General features: G+C 40.4%; 2 protein-coding genes across 6 annotated transcripts; one reads left to right on the plus strand and one right to left on the minus strand.

The window, feature by feature from the left end:
• Nucleotides 1–76: 76 nt before the first annotated feature.
• Nucleotides 77–4,128, plus strand: lhfpl5b (LHFPL tetraspan subfamily member 5b). The gene is made up of 3 exons (XM_088290028.1): nucleotides 77–491; nucleotides 1,940–2,176; nucleotides 3,350–4,128. The coding sequence occupies exons 1-3, from the start codon at nucleotides 83–85 to the stop codon at nucleotides 3,358–3,360; spliced, it is 657 nt and encodes a 218-aa protein (XP_088146154.1). The 5' UTR covers nucleotides 77–82; the 3' UTR covers nucleotides 3,361–4,128.
• On the minus strand, nucleotides 3,427–18,229 carry srpk1a (SRSF protein kinase 1a). Of its 5 annotated transcripts, XM_088290024.1 has the most exons (17): nucleotides 18,111–18,229; nucleotides 15,570–15,624; nucleotides 13,343–13,470; nucleotides 13,105–13,213; nucleotides 12,905–12,992; nucleotides 12,678–12,765; nucleotides 12,352–12,458; nucleotides 11,999–12,164; nucleotides 11,894–11,919; nucleotides 10,515–10,737; nucleotides 9,991–10,296; nucleotides 9,793–9,893; nucleotides 9,265–9,372; nucleotides 9,033–9,102; nucleotides 6,349–6,441; nucleotides 6,182–6,274; nucleotides 3,427–5,018 (listed from the first exon to the last, which is right to left on the minus strand). In XM_088290024.1, exons 1-17 carry the CDS (start codon nucleotides 18,121–18,123, stop codon nucleotides 4,834–4,836), a joined length of 1,959 nt encoding a protein of 652 aa, XP_088146150.1. In that variant the 5' UTR covers nucleotides 18,124–18,229; the 3' UTR covers nucleotides 3,427–4,833. The 5 variants fall into 5 exon arrangements, with proteins under 5 accessions (XP_088146150.1, XP_088146149.1, XP_088146148.1 ...); XM_088290023.1 differs by lacking the exon at nucleotides 6,349–6,441; XM_088290022.1 differs by lacking the exon at nucleotides 6,182–6,274.
• Between the last annotated feature and the right edge of the window lie 579 nt (nucleotides 18,230–18,808).

Here is an 18,808-nt window from a genome sequence, read left to right on the forward strand (position 1 = left end):
CGACTGACTGACTGCCTGAGGGGCTTCCGGGTGGCCACCCATCATCACACCCAAAGCCCACGTCTCACTAACCGCACCGACGATGGACCTGCTTCCGGCCCAGGAGGCGGCCCGCATCTACCACACCAACTATGTGAGGAACTCCCGGGCCATCGGCGTCCTTTGGGCCGTGTTCACCATGTGCCTGGTCATCATCACGGTGGTGGTGTTCATCCAGCCCTTCTGGATCGGCGACAGCGTCAACACGCCACAGGCGGGCTACTTCGGCCTCTTCCACTACTGCATCGGCAACGCGCTCACCTCGGAGCTTATCTGCAAGGGCAGCCTGCTGGACTTTGGCTCCATCCCGTCGCCGGCCTTCCGCACCGCCATGTTCTTCGTGGCCACGTCCATGCTGCTGGTGGTGGCCACCATGGTGTGCTTCGCCCTCTTCTTCTTTTGCAACGCCGGCAGCGTCTACAAGATCTGCGCCTGGATGCAGCTGGCCTCCGGTAAGGACTTGTTATGCTGAGATGGTGATGCTTTGCCGGGCTTCTGCTGCATTTTCCTTTTCGGTTTTGTCTTCAGCAAGTGAAATGCATGTTCAGTCAGATTCAGGTCAGGTGATTAGATGTTCCGGAACTCTACAAACTCTTTTAAATGTTTCTTGGTCAACTCTAATGTGCCCTTCCTGTTTTTGAAGCTTGGCAATGATTTACATCTTGTGGTGTATGCAGACGTCACACTATTTTGTATTTATTGTGCGAATGATGCTTGTCTGAGTGGCCGTTTACTGAAATGCCTCTGATCGAGGATCTTAGGAAAAATATTTCAGCTCGCACTCAACAGAGTAAAACCTGGTCATAGTTAGTCCGATCACAACGTAAATGATGAGCAAAGCATGACCTTTGACCAAATCGTTGTGTGAGGTTAAACTTGACTGGTGCAAGTTCAAGTGTGAATGTGAACAACACCAGAGCCTTGAACATCAATAATAAAATATCCTTTACTTTTTTGTTGGTCTTGTGTTCAATTGTCAAGTTTAGCAAACTCAACGTGCAATGTGCCGAGGTCCAAAAAGATTCTTCTGTCATTCTGCACATTTTTTTATGTGTGTTGTTGAGTTTACCAGTTCCTCCTTCTCTATTTTTAAGAATGTACCAAACCATTGATTTGGCCACTCGTACGTTTTTTTTTTTTTTGCCATCTCTCTGACGGGTTTGTTTTGATTTTTCGACTAAAGAGCTCCTTGCACTTCATATTGAAGATGACCTCACAAGATACCAAACGAATACTAGAAAATGAAGTCTCAGCCTTTTATTTGCGACGAGTCAAAAATGAGAGAATGACACATTCCTGGCTTGGCCATGGCTGCCAATTTTCCATTTACTTTTGGCCTCTTGAAAAGATGGAGGCAGATATAAACATGTTGTTATTCCTTGTGGTGTGGTGCAGAGCTGAAATGCAGAAAATGATGTCAATGTCCAAATATTTATGGACCTGACTGTAGACAAACATGATTGGTCGGTGTGGAAAACAACCGTGAATCGCTTTTTGGGGTGTTCCAACATGCTTCTGAGTGAGGCGATGTATTCTGACATCACCATCAAGTCTTTGGTGATGAAAGAGAGGCTGGCCGTGCTCGGCATGCTGGGCTCTTGTTGCAGGCGAGGTTTGTGCGTCTGGTTTCAGTGCAAACACTCCGACACCTCGGCAGGGGTTTTAGTTACATGTCAGTCACATGATCGGGTGTCGCTTCATCAACACATTTGCACCGGCAACAATACCAGGAAGTCAGGCCCATGAAGTGCAAAAATTGGATTTCTAACCACTGTTCCGAGAAATGCTGCTTAACTTTACAGAAATTGGCATAAACAGTGCAGAATGCAAATAACGCCACTTTTTGTGCTTGCTTTAGAACAGAATGGACTCAATAAATGATTTGAATTGTCTTGCCCAGCTGTGTTGATGGTGATGGGCTGCATGATCTACCCCGACGGGTGGGATGCCCCCGAGGTGAAGCGAATGTGCGGCCAGAAGACGGACAAGTACAGTCTGGGCAACTGCACGGTGCGCTGGGCTTACATCCTGGCCATCATCAGCATCCTGGACGCGCTCCTGCTGGCTTTTCTCTCCTTCACGCTGGGCAACCGGCAGGACAAACTGCTACCAGAGGACTTTGAGGCCGAGGGCGCAGGTAGGAAGGCGTGAGAGTCACTTTTCACATTTGCATAGTCATTAGTCAACTTGTGCACATGTGCAGTAGACATTTGAAAATAAAAATTAAAGACCAACTCCTGTTCACTGGGGTACAATTCGATCTCCAGGTTGTCCAATTATACCGTGCGGATCAGTGCATGTGGTACATGCAGCCAAACACTAATAACCCTAAGTTACCAATTTGTTGATAACAATAATTTCATATATAATACACATATATTATTTAACTTTGTCCATGTAACAGGGCTTGTCACATTTGATTTCTAAAACAGACGAATCTTATTTGTACGGTAGATTCAGGGGGGAAAAAAATAAATAAATTGAAATGCCAAAGTAATTTTTAAATGATTCCTATATTTACAGCAATTATGATGAACCAATAATTGAATAACTCTTTAATTAAACCACTGCTGATTATTCATTCTAAATGTTCAGTTTCATTACATATTTTTTACGTAATTATAATGAACGATTACACAAGTCAAAACATTTTTTAATCAGAGATGCAAGCAAACCTTTTTTTTTCTCAAGCACATCATGTTTTGATATTAGTGAAACAATACTTAATATAGCATCTTAAATACATCTCGGGTTAAAACTTGCAGCAGACCAGTGAGAAAAATGTTAACTGGTGGCCCAGCAAAATTGATTTGATTAAAAAAATTGTTTTACAAACACGTTGTGCAGTTTATAATAAATCCATCATGGGGTATATAAATAAATATACATGAACCAATTTTAGGCTTAATGCAGCAGAATTTTAGAAGATTCTCGTACGAGTAAATCAAGACTCACCAACATTCTCCAAGAGGCACCACGTCGCCCCCAAGGACCACACATTGCTCACCAGCAGTAGAACATTGTGAATTCCTAGGAATGCTGTAGTGTATTCATTTGAAAATGCCAAAACTTGCACTTACATACGAAATATACTTACTAGTTAATACTCCTACATGTGCTATAACGGAGAGGTGTACTGTCGACTAATTTGCTCTATACTGTGCCTCTCCACCAGCAAAATATCAAATACGACAAATATCTGATAGTGATTTAACAACACCCCCAAAAAAGTTCAATGACAAAATGAACTTTTTTTTTTTGGCAGAAGAAACTGTCCTAATTCAATTCTATATTTTTTCTCACTTCACAGAAAACCCCTGATGAGGGTGCGCTTGAGGGAGCCTAGAGGTGTGACAGTTTTGGAATAGAACACTTCACAGAAACTGGTGCGGTATGCAACATTTTTATTCTAGGCTGACTTTTGAAGTTTGAACTCACACACTCAAATGTACTTGTTGGCCACACAATACAACCAAGCACAAACATCGGTCCATTTATTAAAACACAACTAGCCAGCTAAATCACTTTAGCTAAGATATAAGATTTGTTAGAAACTGTACATACTGTAATATATATTTATAGAAAGGCAAATTCTTTGGTACAGATATATACAATATTTCCACCCCTTTTGTTCGGCTTTTTTTTTTTTGGCTTCCTGTTGCAATCAGTTCCTAAATTGTGTCACTGTAGAACAACCAACTTACTGAAAAGTACCAGAAATCCTGCATCTGTGTTTTACGATCTATGGCAGCGACGTACAGTGACAGGCATAACTCCCTTTGGTGGCGTGCCGTGAGATTCTTTTTTTCAAATAGAAAATGTGCCTTGACTCAATTTTTATTGGAAAAATGAGATTTACTCCATGTTATTTCATTGAGTGGTTGCTCAAAATCTGAGTCTCATCTGAAAACAAATATTATCTTATTTGTATCTGTATACACAAGCTTTTATTTTGTGCAACCACATGGCGAAATGAAATAGCATAAATTCAACTAGCATTTTTTTCCAGTGTAGGTTGGGAAATGACAACGAAAATGTATTCTACGCTAAATTGAAGTGGGGCTAAATAAAAACAGCAAATAAACCTTGGTTGTGTGGAAAAATATATTTGCAAATCCTTTCCGAGTACACATTCAGGTGAATGCAGTACAAGCACATTATCAGTCGAGCCTATTCACATGTAGTTGCACTGTTCTCGAATGAATAGAGGTTGAAAGGGATTCGCAAATTATTGCATCTATTATTGTCATTATTCTCAAGCTATTACACAACATGAAAACATTTGATGATGATGATGACGACGATGATGTTTGTGCATGGACAGACAAGACACCTGCGTCTCACCACTTAAGTATGCCTCGGAAAATGCTGCAAGAACGTTACCGTAGTCAGTGTACATGCCAGCCCAGTGTGCAATATTCTAAGCCTTCTTTACAAATACAAAAATGTATATTATACATGTTGAACAGAAGATAAAAGAACTGGTAAAAAGGAAAGGGACAGCACAAATGAAGTTGTGGGGGCATGGCTGCATATCTTGTGTTTGCTTGGGTTGGTTTTAGTGCAGAAGTCGAACAAACAAGAAGGCGTCACTAGCGGAACAACAACAACGGGTCCTCTGGGTTGGGTACAGCAGTCGAAGCCAACTGAGGAACAACCCCATCGCGCTCAGTGAAGAACCCAAACATACGAAAACCAAAGAACGACAAGAGAAATAAATATTCATATGATATGCCCAAAGTGGAAAGTGATCTGTTGCATTCTCCGGAGAGAGTGGAAGGGAACGGAAGTCCACTAGAGGGCCAGCCAAGGGTGGCGCAGGCACTCGGCTGCGGTGGCTCGCTTGTCGGGGACCAGCTCCAGCATGGGGAGCAGGAAGTCGGCGAAGCACTCGGCCTCTTGCCGGGGCCACTCGTACTTGTCCACCAGCACCTCCAGCAACCCCCACGGCTTCAGCTTGGTGATGTGTTTCAGGTCCCCTGTGGACAGAGAAACACGTTTACAATCTATTTATATCTAAATTGTCTGAAGGGACAAAAATTGAAAATGGGTGGGAATTTATTTCCATTTATTTTAAGACTTTTGTTGTCCAGAAGGAAATGCTGGAGACAAATTTGAGTTTGAAGAGCTTCATTCCCTTGGATAATTCACAATTCTATTTGAATATATTGAGTAACGTTTAACAACTAGGCATTAGTTTCAGCAAAAGGTGGACTCTTTTTTGTCATCATCGTAGCTATAACCTCAAACACATTGCGCAAGCTTTTATAGGTCAAACTTGAAAACAAAAAAGGAAAATATCTCAAACACCCGAGTTGGGAGTTGTGCTTAAAAAGTGAATCGCAATATGTGGATAGTATTTCATATCAGTCAATGATTGATATAGGTTAAATGTTATGATGTTCTTTTTAATTCTTCAAAATAAGGCTCAATGGAGGTCAAGACATCTAATCTCAAAATGTTTAACCTCAAGAGGATAAAACAACTCAGAAAAAGTCAAACTAACTGGTCAATTTAACCAAGATCTTTTTTTTTTTTTTTTTAAATGTGCCTGTCAGGGCTTGGCGAATCACAATGTACACATTTCGTTTTAGTCTATCAATAATTAGTTTTTGTTTTGATTTAAAATAAGAAAAATATATTAAAGATAAAATTTAAAACAATTAAATTGATTGAAGATAAATTGAAATAAAACAACTGTCAAAACGACACACACCATTCAAAATATCAGTTGGTAAAACACACTTTTGTGCTCCAAATTTGCACTTAGGTGCTTGTAATTGTGGCACAAATTAAACGTCATAGTGTCGTGTAGCCTCTGCCTACAGCACGCTCAAAGAATGGGTTGGAGTTTACTTTCTGATTTTTTTTCTTCTTTTGTCAGTAGAAGGCATAAAAAATAAATAAATGAGCATTGCTTCCCAAACCCAAAAAATAATTACAGTTGATAGACTGACATTACAGAGGAGTTGGGAAACTTTGTTTTAAACAATGTTTCGAAACAGTTAATTATCAAAATAATGATCAATTAAACTGATAATCGACTTATTGTCAATCAATCGTTGCACCTCTAACACGAATACATACAATCAAACAAATAAGAGACTTCTGGGAAGACAATTTATTTTTTTGTTTGTTTTACCTTTCTTGGTGAAAAAATCCTTGGAATATTTTCCGTTCAATACGAGTTTACGTGGGACACTCCCCAGCAGCTCAATGATCAGCGCTATATGGTCTACACCACACACACACACAGTTGCAAGGGGGAGAAAGACAAAGACGAGTGTCAGTGATTGACACGTGGCATACCTTTCTTTGTGAAGTATTCCTGTGAGTATTTCCCACTCAGAGCATAGTGGCGAGGAACTCTACCAAGTAACTCGATCATGAGAGCAAGGTGGTCTGGAGACAAGGGCCGTCAGAAGCAGAGCATAGAGAAAAGGGGGTGGAGAAGAGAGATGATGGCAAACAGTCACGTGGAGTGCTCGACAATGGATGACAATGACAGCCCGACATGTGTGGGAGGCCGCAACAATGGCAAGTGCAGACACAAGCATTTGCACAATCAGACAATTCAATTTCACTCAAGGCCAAAAATAATCAGTATAACCACCGTGAATGAGCGTCAGGTGGGCCGTGGGAATGACCCAGTTACACTTAATTGGGCTAAAAGTTATTATTCATTTACTCCAAATGATGTATCCTTGTTCATCTATCTGTACCAGTGACCTATAGTGACAGACAACCGCCAAAGGTCTTCCACAAGACGGCAGAAAGTACAATTAACCTTTGTATCCATCAGTTATCATTCATACAATAAAAAGATCGCACACTATGGCAATTTGGATTTGTAAATCAAGACAAGATCGTCATCATTATTTCAGGATAGAGTAATACCCCGCTGTATGGCGGATTTTTCCATTAAAGCAATCATTGCAGATTTTCATCATGATCACTTTCAAATTGGTTTGTGACATTTCTAGTGGCGGTATCAAGTAATATTTGAAAATATGCGCCTAAGTTCAACAAAGGTTGGGCAACACTGCAATAGACTCTCGTTATCTCTGATACACAGCAGAAAAAAGGTAGGTTAGGTAGATGAATAGAGTGCAGTGTGTCGGGTTTACAGTGGTAGGGAAGAGAAGAATATGCACAGAACATTCGGACCAAGCAGTGGAAAAAGTTTGGCAGTGTCAAGGGACTTGAGGTAAGTCCAGAGGGTCAGGGTGTCATGATTGCAGAAGACGGTCAGTAGTCAAGGGGATGACTGAGGTCATGTTTGCACTGAGGCAAACATTGGGGTGACCACCGAATGGTATGTAGATGTCACGGCCATATTGGATGCGGAAAAGTGGAGCAATTGGTGCAATTGCCTCATTTCCGTTTGACGGTATTATTCTGGACCCAAAAATTAGAATAGATGTGACGTCAGCGACATCTAGTGGTGAAGGTTATCGAAGCATTCATTCTCGACACGGGCGCCATTTTGAACACACAGTCGCCAATGAAGAAGGCGCTATTTTCGTTCATACTGCATCCTCCTTGATTTTGCTCATGTCTGGCACAATCTGTGAGTACATATATAATTAAGCACATTTGTGTGCAGCATGTTTATTAGTTCAGCGGACATTCTTAATTTACAAGCCCTTTTGCTACATTTAAGCTGACAGCATTTGTGTTTCCCTTTGTTGTGGTTGAATGTATCTTGAAATATAATTTCATCCAATACCAGTCAAGGTTAGCACATGTTGTGCGTTTGCATACATATACATATACATATATATATATATATACATATACATATACATATACATATACATATACATATACATATACATATATATATATATATATATATTCAGATCTGTTTACTTATCCACTTGTTTTCTTTGTCATTCTCTGTATTTGTTGCAGTTTCACAAAAAGGACTTCCATAAAAACGCAAAGCAAGACTCTCCTCTTTGTGTTTTTATTGGAAAATTGTTTAGCTCGCTGTCTACACCATATTTTCAGTTCTACACATGGTCAGGGCAGAAGAGGTATGTGTTATTTAATTTGAGAATCGCTTTAATGAAATATATGGCTGTCCTCACTCAGCCATTATGGACCAAAAAGGAGCAGACGTAGCCTACTTGCCGAAGCTGTAAAGTAGTAAGTTTACAATTGTTTAAAATAGTTAAACCAACATAGTGATAGTTTGAGCAAAAGCCCAGACCACCTGATAGAATGTTCATGCATTTTTTTCCCATTAATGTCAGAGAAGAAGATGTAAACAAAGAAGATTTATCAGCATTTGTATTGGAAACATTTTTGGGCTTTAAATTATTTTTTCCTATACATTTTCGCTACGGTAGGTGGGCGAATGTAGAGTAAATACAAACGTTATTTTGATATATGCATCAGCATTTGTCAATTGAAGAAGGAAACCAACGTTTGGTGACAGACTTGCAAATTAAGGAAGTCTCCGGTGAAAAACAGTAGCAGAGCAAGCAAAGATAAAATGAGCACATGCTGACATGCTGGAGCAGAATCAAGTGAGGACAAAAAGCATGAGGTTAAATGAATAACAACAACGAGGAGGAGGACTAGGAGGCGTGCCGCACTGGAAGACGAGATAATGAAGCTGTTGATGGCCCTGTCTCCAGTATTCAAGTGCTGGCGGAGGAGGACTCACAGGAATGGTTACACTCCATCACACCATTTTTTCCCTCAATATCTCTTCAGCTCTCAGCTGACCTGCAACTTAACTGATCCTTAATCAAGTAGTAACATGTCGATCCTCAAGTGAAGTGGAACAGCAACAGTTGGGCTAATTTAACAACTCAAACGTCGTTGTAGAAAACTCCAACAATCATTAACAACAGCATGTGTGCTACCCAAGCACAAAATAACGTCACGTAACTCCATACAGAGAGACACAACTCAGTTATAATATGTACAGATGTCATGACTAATCATAGGGAATGCAGAGGAAGAGTGCGTCTGAGTCATACCTTCATCTCTGGAATAATCTTCACCAGAGTGTGGTTCAAACAAGTAGTCTCCTGTGGCAAGTTCAAAGGCCTGAGGCGACAACAATATCTTCATCAACACAAGAATTGTTGAAGCGCGACAGGCTAAAACTATCACTTCCCTCCCCTGTAGCTGCACTGGTAAAAAAGGCCTCGTCAGGTTGCATTAGTTCAATATCTATTATTTGGTGTGATGTCCGGTGCGGGTTCTTACCATGCAGGCTGCGCTCCAGATATCCGCCGGTGTGCTGTAACCTGCGCCAATGAGAACCTCTAAGGAGCGATACTGCCGTGTTTGGATGTCTTCGGTAAAGTGCTTGTGCTGAGAGCAAAGCACAACAACATACAAAAAGAAAAATCAACATAACATAATCTTTGACATTTGGTATTCAGTCTCTGTGTTTTCATATCAGTAAAGAAAAAACAATATTTCTGTTGAAGTTTATTCTGAAATTGAAACTTGTGCAGTAGAAGGAGAAATATGGCATAAATGGAAAAAATATTTGAAGACATTTTTAGTCATACGCTTCTTTTGCAAATGAAAGGGGGGGAAATGAATTAATATGGAAAATTTGATTTTTATGAAAATAATCAGAGTTTTATTTTAAGTCACTGTCACCCAGTCCCCTGAAGGAAGCTAAAGCTGTTCTATTCTAGTAACTGGATGACATTGGGCTTGTCTGTGTCTGGAAGGCCTGATGGGTAATTCGAAAATCCCTCAGGTCACAATAGGACGACTCACCACCCAGCAGGCATTTCCCAGGTCTGCAATCTTGACCTTGATCTTGTCTGCGTTGATTGGCTCAAGAGGGTTGACCAGCAGGGATCCCGCCGTTTGCTTGCCTATATCAGAGCCGAGAGATAAGAAAGCACTCTGAAGAATAGCCAAGAGGCGGAATGAACATCACACAAAGCGGGCACCTACTTGTGTCCAACTGACCATTTTGCAGGATTTCCTCACTTCCATCTTCTCCCTGCTCTCGACAAATGTTCCCTCCCATCTCCTCCTCGAGCCTGACAGAAAAGTGCCTGGCAGACACCCCGCTGCAGGGAGCCCCTTCAATGTCAGTGTGCAGCTCCTTCCTGAGGTCACCACAGTCCAACCCATTGGAAATGGTGTGCTGTTTCTTCTCTGCAACATTTCCATTGTGCTGGTCTTCCTCCCTCCACCAGGGTTGTCTCTGCTCCAACTCGGCGTGTCCATTGCAATTCAGCGCAGACAACCCGTCTGCATTCACGTCAATCTCTGCGACAATCGGGAGAAGAAAAACGTTTTGGACGCAACCTCAATCTGCCACTCTTTCATTTTCTCCTCGTGTGTGGTGCCCCGGGATGTCAAAAGCGAGCCTTAGGGTTGTGAAAATATGGTAATTTCAGAATTATATAAAGTGAAATGGATGGGTGAATTTAGATGAAAGTCATAAGAAGAAGTAGGCTCACAACCATTTCCAAATGACTTCTCACCTGCGTCTTGGTTGCCCGCATCCTGCAGCGACAGCTGCCTCAGAGGAGCACAAGCCCTCCCCTTTGGAGAGTCTGGCTCCTCGTCGACATCCTCGTCTTCCTCCCGCGTCTCTGTGATTTTCTCCATCTCCTCCAGGTCCATGATGCACTTTTCCAGCAACGCGGCTTGTCGCTTTTGCTTCTTTTTTAACTTCTTCTTCTTATTTTTGGACATTTTTACAGTCTGTTCAAGAGAGAAGTACACCGAAAAGGTGAATGAACATTATGTGTGAAAAATAGGTATGATAATGGAAATGCGCTATCTGCAGGTTGAAGGAAGTCACATTGAAGATTTTTTTCAGGCCACTTCAATCACCAACTACACTCAAATTTAATACGCGTTTGATAAATGTGAGCAGCAATGCCTCTGACTCACTACAAGACAAGCCTCCATCTAAAATCAATCTAAAACCACAATGATTAAAAATTGTATTGGACCTCATTAGTTATTGCAAGCATACGAAATAAAGACCGTAGTGAGTCTAACACACTCGTATTGACTAGCGAGTATTGTGTGCCAAACAAAAGGTGCAATGCATGACCCTTTGGCCCACATCATTCTTTTATCCGGCCTATATTTATTTATTTATAATTATTTTCAAAATCAGAATTAGCTTTACTGGCCAAGTAAAAAACAAAAACGAAAACAGGTAAGCAACTAACAAATAAAAGGCCATATAGGATGTGACACATTGTGTAAGCACCGGTACAGAGTCTTTACATAATTTAAGGGTACCCGTAGTGCCAAACAATGAGAGTTGTTGTTCAAATCTAAAGTGACAAGTAAAGCCATAATTAGAATACAATGATGTCGTGAAGCAGATGCAAAGATTTGACGAAACAATAAAAAAAAAAATCACTCTTCCATAAAAAAATATATATATCCATAGAAGGTATTTATTCCTTTGTATTTCTCTCATTGGTTAATTGACTTATTACAAAAGAAATAACAAAAAAGCTAAATGAACAATTTCCATTTAATAAGATTTGATTAAATAGTTATTACAATTAAATTATGAATAATACACAAAAATGTGAAGGAATTCACACATACGGCATTTTTTAATCTGATGTACAAATACACCCTATCTGTCTGGTTTAGAAATCAAAGATGGCCTTTTAAAAAAAAAAATAAGTGAGATTTTTTATTTTTTTTTTTAAAGAGAAACGAGGAGTCAACATCATTGACAAATTTATAATACACCAATGCTGCAAATTGCGCCTGAGGCATTTTTAAGGCCATTAAAGAGCAGATTTGAAAGAATAATTCAGGACATTCACTCACACAAAATTGCAGTCACACTCCGAAAGTGGAAATAGCCAGAAAAAAAAAGTTGTACCTGTTTTGGAGCAGGTGCGGTGCTAACTGTGAAATAAAGAATGTCATTAGTTAGAAAATATGATTTTCAGGACACCCGAAAGGACATCAGAGGAGCATTTCGTACTTGCTGAGCCGGACGGAGGCGGGGCTCCGGCACGCTGCCATTCCGTGGCTTCTGCCGCTAGCTTCCGGACATATGGCTCTTCAACGCTCATCAGAATATTCTCCGGCTTGATGTCTGTGTGGATGATCTGACATTTTGTATGCAAGTAGTCGAGACCTTGAAGAACCTGAGAGCAAAGTGTTGGACTTGTTGAAATGTTGATAGCATAGCTAATATGGTGAAGCAAATCTATCAATGCTAGATGAAAGTTCAAACAATACGAGGCTTAAAAAAAACAAGTGAAACCTGAAACCGAGACACTGTGATGGGTCATCAGCGTATTTTGGGTGTGACAATGTTTTGATTACACTCACTTGTCTAATGATGCTCTTCACACAGGGGAGAGGCAAACCCTGGTAATTTGATTTGATGATCCACTTCAATAAGTGGTGGCCCAAAACCTCAAATACCATGCAGACGTCTGAATAGACAACGTTAAGATCACAACAATGATGCACATTGAGTTCCCCTCCAATAGTCTTGAGATTTTATTGTCTTCTGCACAGATTCAAGACACCCTGTGCCTGATGCAACTTAGCTAGTTTAGAATATAAACACTGTGCTGTTGTGAGCCTGATGGATCAAATGTGAGTCAAAACCAGGATGGGTCAGGTCGGCGATGGACAGCGATCAAGGATACGGGTTCCATTGACACCAGAAATTTTAAAATCATCCAACATCTGGACCACCATCTCGCGTTTAGGATCATCAGGGTCCGAGTTTCTCACCTGGGCACAAAAAGAAACAATCCAATCAATAGCAGATTAGCACAAAAATACTTTTAGTGTGATGATGAAATAGCGACTGAATGTGAGCTAAGTGATGTGTGTGAGTTTATAATTGTCCTAATTAAAGCATTTAACTTACAGACTTGAGAAGTTTGATCTCATCCACGGCTGTTTCTGTGTAGTGTTCTGCACTCTTGACCACCTTCATTGCAACAAACCTCTTCATTCTGGAAAAACATGGAGCAAAAACACTGTTTTAAGATCCAGTGTGGGGAGCCTGCCATTGGAACACATCCTAGCACCAAGACTGCAGTGACAATACAGAGCAAAGTTGCCTACTGGATGTCCCAGGCGAGCCACACAGTCGAAAAGTGTCCCCAGCCCAGTTTCCGAATGACATGATACTTTCCGTTGTAAAGGTCGCCTACTTTAACATGATGGTAGCCCCCTGGAAGAGAAAACAGTATTTACATTCAAAGATCAGATTGACAGAGCCATGGAGGACATTAAAATTCCTCTTTTTACAAAAAAGTTAACTCGACTGGCAAAGTAAGAGGAAAGTTTCAACAAGACTCACCTTTGCAATAGTCGTTGGGATCCTCCTGCTCTTCATCGTCAGAGCCCAGAATTTCCTCAGGTTCTTCAGGTTCCCGAGGCGAGGCTACGTGTTCGGCTTGCTGACGGCTTCTGGGATTTGTCGGCTGCCTGTTGACCCATAATTCTGCTTTTACACAAGCTAATAATGTTGGCTTTACATGAACACTACCAGAGAGGTATTCATTTAACAATTATTGTGAGTGAAGAAGAGCCATTAATCAAAATTCTACAGTAAAGCGCAACACACAACAAAAAGAATTACACACATTGTACATTTAAATGCAAAACATGCCTTGTTTTGAAAACGTTGCTAGCGCTAATGCTAAACTCAATGGGGGGGAATCCCATTCAAATGCTAACGGGAAATTAGCTTCAACTTCAGGGAGTGATATTCCGTCAAATAACTAATATTCACACACACAAACTTTGTGGAAACACATACACACAAGTAAGATAACCCTGCTCAATCTGTGAAAAACGAGTAATATTAATAGAGCTCATTCGCAATGTGACAGAGGGAGCCCATTCAGGTGCTGTGGGGAGATCACGGCCACCCGCACATTCGCGCGCGCGCACATACTAAAACCCGTTTTCTGTATGTCCTGATCAAAAACAGTGACTCCTGAATGCAGCAAAATGGAACAATCGCTAAACGCAGGTTTTCGTTCCAAATGCAAACGCGACAGACAATTTTATGGCTTTTTACAATTTTAATATTGTTTCTTTGGGTTTCGAAGCATGTGCAATTTCTCCTCAAAAATATTAGGGCGACCTTAGTAAAGTAATGGTAATGGACTCTAAGCGCTCACCATTTCCGCATTCAATGTATGGTGGCGTGCTAGCTTGCAGTGATACCAATAACATTGAAAGCGACAAACTCTTAAAAATATTCTCATGATCTACTGGAATGACAAAGATAAAAAAAAAAATTCAAATTTAGTCGCATTGTTTGAGGAACAGAAACAACACTTCTTAAAGGCGGAACTGAAATCTGACCAGTAATTTGGGGCGTTTATCTCCCACAAGTGCCATGAACGGAGAAAGGTCATGTACATCATTGCTGATAAAGAGTATTTTAGCTGCATGTGCCACTTTCTTCCATAAATATATCCTGCCACAAGGCTCCATGCAGTTTTCAGAAGAACACCACGCTTCTGTGGGTTATTTTTTTGTCACAGGATATAGCCTGAGCTGTTACATAAGAACTCCAGGAGGATGCCATTGACGGCATGATTACTTTGGCGGGGTTCTTATAAAACCATCACGATTGTAAAGAGACATTCACCGTGTTTACGTTCCAACAGTCATTTGCAAAATCTGTCCTGACTGATATCCTGCATTCTCATGATGCTGTTTTAGTCTTTCCCTTAAATAACACAGCTGGAAATAATAGATTCTCACTAAAACAATGAGAGTCTTAGATGTTTATTTCTCTCATTCAGAATATTGTGATGTTGTGTAAATTAGGGCTGCACAATATATGGAAAAAGGTAATGGCTTATGTAATATGCATAACATAAAAACATGCAATAAACGTCTGATGGAATTGTCTGCTTTCTTCTGAATTCGACCAGTCAGCTGCATACTTAAATGTCAAATGTCAACGTTAAAATCCTCTTTACATGAATATGTTCTATGCAGCCCCACTAGTCTAAACACAGCATTCTGATTAATCTTGCGGTTAAGAAGTAAAATTCATCAATTTTTGTACATCTAAGGGTGCCGTCATTTTGCCACTAGGTGTTAACCGAAATTGACATCACATTTGCTCAGGGCCTAGCTAACGGCCAATCATGGCTCAGCTCAAGAGAACAAATGAGCTGAGATTGGTCATTATCTGAGCCCTGAGCATCTGTGATATCATTGCCCACCCCCTGAGATGGAGAGTGGATTTTGTTGTTGATATTAATCGGAATCTTTTGCAGAGGAGCAGAGGTAGAGGGGCGTCTGTAATTCAATGAACACAATGAACTTCATTAATGTGCACTGCTTCCATTAACATCCAGAATAGCGAGATTAGACGAGGTCCTGCCCCCTCTAGTGCCAACGCTGTTTTTGAAAAATCAACTCAGTGACAGTAAACGCAATCAAGTCCAAGGGCTGATGAAAATATGTGGAGTGTTGGAGGAGAAACAACAACCAAGCCAGTATCAATGTAGCAGACAGCAGGGAAAAAAAACAATACATTGAGAAGGATGAAAGCTCACTTTTTGCAGGTCTTCTTGGCTTTGCCCCTCTTTTTCCTCGCCTGCAGAGCCAAAACTGGAAATAAGAGGCAGATCGTTTGCTTTATTTTGCTTTGGCTGATTCACATGACTGAACCGTTGACGCAAAAAAAAAAACGCATCTGTTTTTTTAAAAAATTTTTTTGCGTAATCGATAGAATAGTCGATATGGTATTCAAAAAGATTTGTTTGTGATGGCCCCAATCACTCAAGTTGTCTTCTTAAAGTTTTATAAAGTATTTTAAATTTTATATTTTCGAGAAGTAGTCTTGTATTTCTTTAACTCACTTTATTTTGGAGTTAACACAGAGGTAGGGCTGGGCATTAATTCAATATGTCGCGATAGCAGGGTTTCCCACAATGCAATAGAAACCCGTCGCCCGGCCAGTCCTATTCCTCAATAAGGCGACTAAAAAGAATTATTGCTTGTACAGGAACAACCCGCCGAAGTCTCCTCAACTCCAAAAAACATATTTATCATAAATATTGAAGCTTTAGAGCCACAGACGAAGGGTCATGGTCCCGCTTCGAGGGAAGCGGCTTCAGGCAGCTGCCAAAGCAATTGGACGCCGCGGAGTGTGATGTGATGGCTGGCTGTGATTAGAACCAGAAGACATCACTTCACTTTGCTATGACAACACAAATCTAATATAAATGTGTATTCATTTGCATATAAACCTTTATGGTTGTGGTTTTTTGTTTCATTTGGGTGAAATGTCGCATATGTTTTGATCGCTGGGCTGGTAACTTCCGTTGACTATATACACTAGTTGGGAGCGCGCTACTTGGATTGAATTTTATTCAATCAGAGCCACAATGCGGAGGTGGATTCTGGTGAAGGTAAACCATTTTAAACTTTAAACTTTTGGGCATTTTGGGAATTAGACAGCAGTTTAGTAGACGGGCAAAGAGGTGTATGTAAAACGGACCGATTGACGGTCCAACAGACAACTAATGGACTATAACAACAACAATAAAAATAATAATAATACCCGGCAAACTACTGGATCGACGGACTGAACAAGCTCTAATTACAGTTTGGATCGGACTGACAAATGATGGAGGAGCACCCAGTAGTGCTTTACAATTAATTGCAATTGAAATATAATTTTGATTTTGTAATTGCAAAGGCTGCAGTTTAAATGGTCATTACTTTGACAGCAGAGGGCAGACGGGGATTCACTGCAGCTAATGCTGCCACGCTAGCTTCCATCCGTGCTAGCTTTCAGCTTTCTAACATGCTTGATCCTTTTCATCTTGCATGGTTAAAACTCAAAATTCTAAATGTTTACTAGATTTATACATCTAATTGTAGTAGATAAAAATGCTTCATTTTAGAGTGTTCTACAATGCAAATCTGATGTTTTTATTGTAATTAAGATTCATTGATGAAAAATACATTAGAAAGGCACTTTGAAAACTACAGAAATCCCAACTCATAATGGATTGCAATTTTTAGGAAAAAATAGCAAACAGATGATTTTCCTTAGTAAGTTTCCCAGATCGCTGACGGAAGACAAATAAGGGGCAAGCAACATTTTGTGAAAATGCCCATGTCTGTATTTCCCATACAAAAAGCTCAATTCTGGAATCCTTCATCCAATATTCAAAATTCTTGCTGCGTTGATCTCAGGTTTCCAACCAGACTTTGCATTTTGACAGATTTTTTATTTGAGGAAATCCTGTTACATTTCTACTTAGTATCAGTGAATCCTAAAAGCAACTCAACTTCATTTGCAAAGCACGTAAAAAACAACCACAGCTGCATACAAAGTGCTGCACACAAAATAAAAATCAGACAAGCATACAGTGGCCAATGTGTACTGTACATAAAAAGGTAACTATTGGGGAGATATAGTTGGTGCTTCGGCTTTTGGTTTTAAATGCAATGCAAGAAGTTGACTTTTCTAATTAAAAATATATATTTTTAATATTTTCATCATATTTTGGTGCATGTTCACGGTAATGCAGGTAATTATGCACATTTTAATACAAATTACAAAACGTCTTTATTTAAAAGTGGGGGAGTGTACGATTCGTTTGTTTTAAACCCGCGAAGGTTAACCGTATGTTGTATTTTAATTATTAGTAAATACACACATACGTGATCATCAACAACAACAGTCTGACACCGAGCCTATTCATCTTTTTGATACTGTACAGCACGCGTTAAACCGAAACACCCGGGTACAGAGCTAAGAAATATTAGCAATTGTGTAAATATCAGACTTAGGTGCAAACAATTACTAAATGAATGGTGTGTTGCCATGAAATATTAATATTTTGGAAAAAGGCGTCGCAGATGTCACAGAGCGAGCTAGAAGCTTCTCTGTGCCGAGCTAATCCTCACACGGCTAACGCTAGCTCGCCGCGGCTAACCTTACGGGACGAACCCATTCGATTAAAACATTTATACGCATGTACGTACTACATTTTTCACCAAACGCGGGGTAGAGCAGCAATTACACGGCGTCACGCTCGCTGACTAATGTCTCTCCGACAACGTGAGGAGCAAACGTTTACCTTTTCTCTCCATGTTGTAGTTTAGCTGTTAGCCACAGCGCCAGCAACCGAATGTTCCGCGCATGTGCAATGAGTAAGAGGGCCAAGAGGGCTTAGCTGGTGACGTCATCGGCGGCTCCAGTCAACCACTGCGCACGCGCAGAGCAAAGGAACACTTGTATGACATGCTACGTCTATGAAATTCATCGTTTCATTAACGATGATAAGTACTTAAATTACGGGAAATTGAGAGGTAGAGTAGCAGAACATAAAATGAAATCACAAGAAACATCAATGTAAAAAAACACGACTAATTCATTATATATAGCTATATAATGCACATGTTTCAATTTAATCTTGTTTCCCATCAAGTAAAGGTTCAAAAATGCCTGTAAAGATGTCGCTGTTTTGATCCGATTCAACAATCAAAAAGAAAGCTATTCGAACAGTCATTAAATTAAAGATATTTCATATTTGGTGATTTTGCATTAATTCAAAGATATTATTCAAGTAAATATCTCTAACAAGCTTCACGAAAAATAGTAGTTTAAAAAATGTGATTAATTGCAATTTTATTTTGTCCATCCATCCATTTTCTGCCGCTCATCCGGGGTCGGGGCGCGGGGGCAGCAGCTTCAGTAGGGCAACCCAGACTTCCCTCTCCCCAGCCACGTCTTCCAGCTCTTCCGGAGGGATCCCCAGGTGTTCCCAGGCCAGCC

This window comes from Idiotropiscis lumnitzeri, chromosome 3, assembly GCF_059441095.1.
Source record: "Idiotropiscis lumnitzeri isolate Australia: NSW breed Sydney's pygmy pipehorse chromosome 3, RoL_Ilum_1.0, whole genome shotgun sequence".
Lineage (NCBI taxonomy): Eukaryota > Metazoa > Chordata > Actinopteri > Syngnathiformes > Syngnathidae > Idiotropiscis > Idiotropiscis lumnitzeri.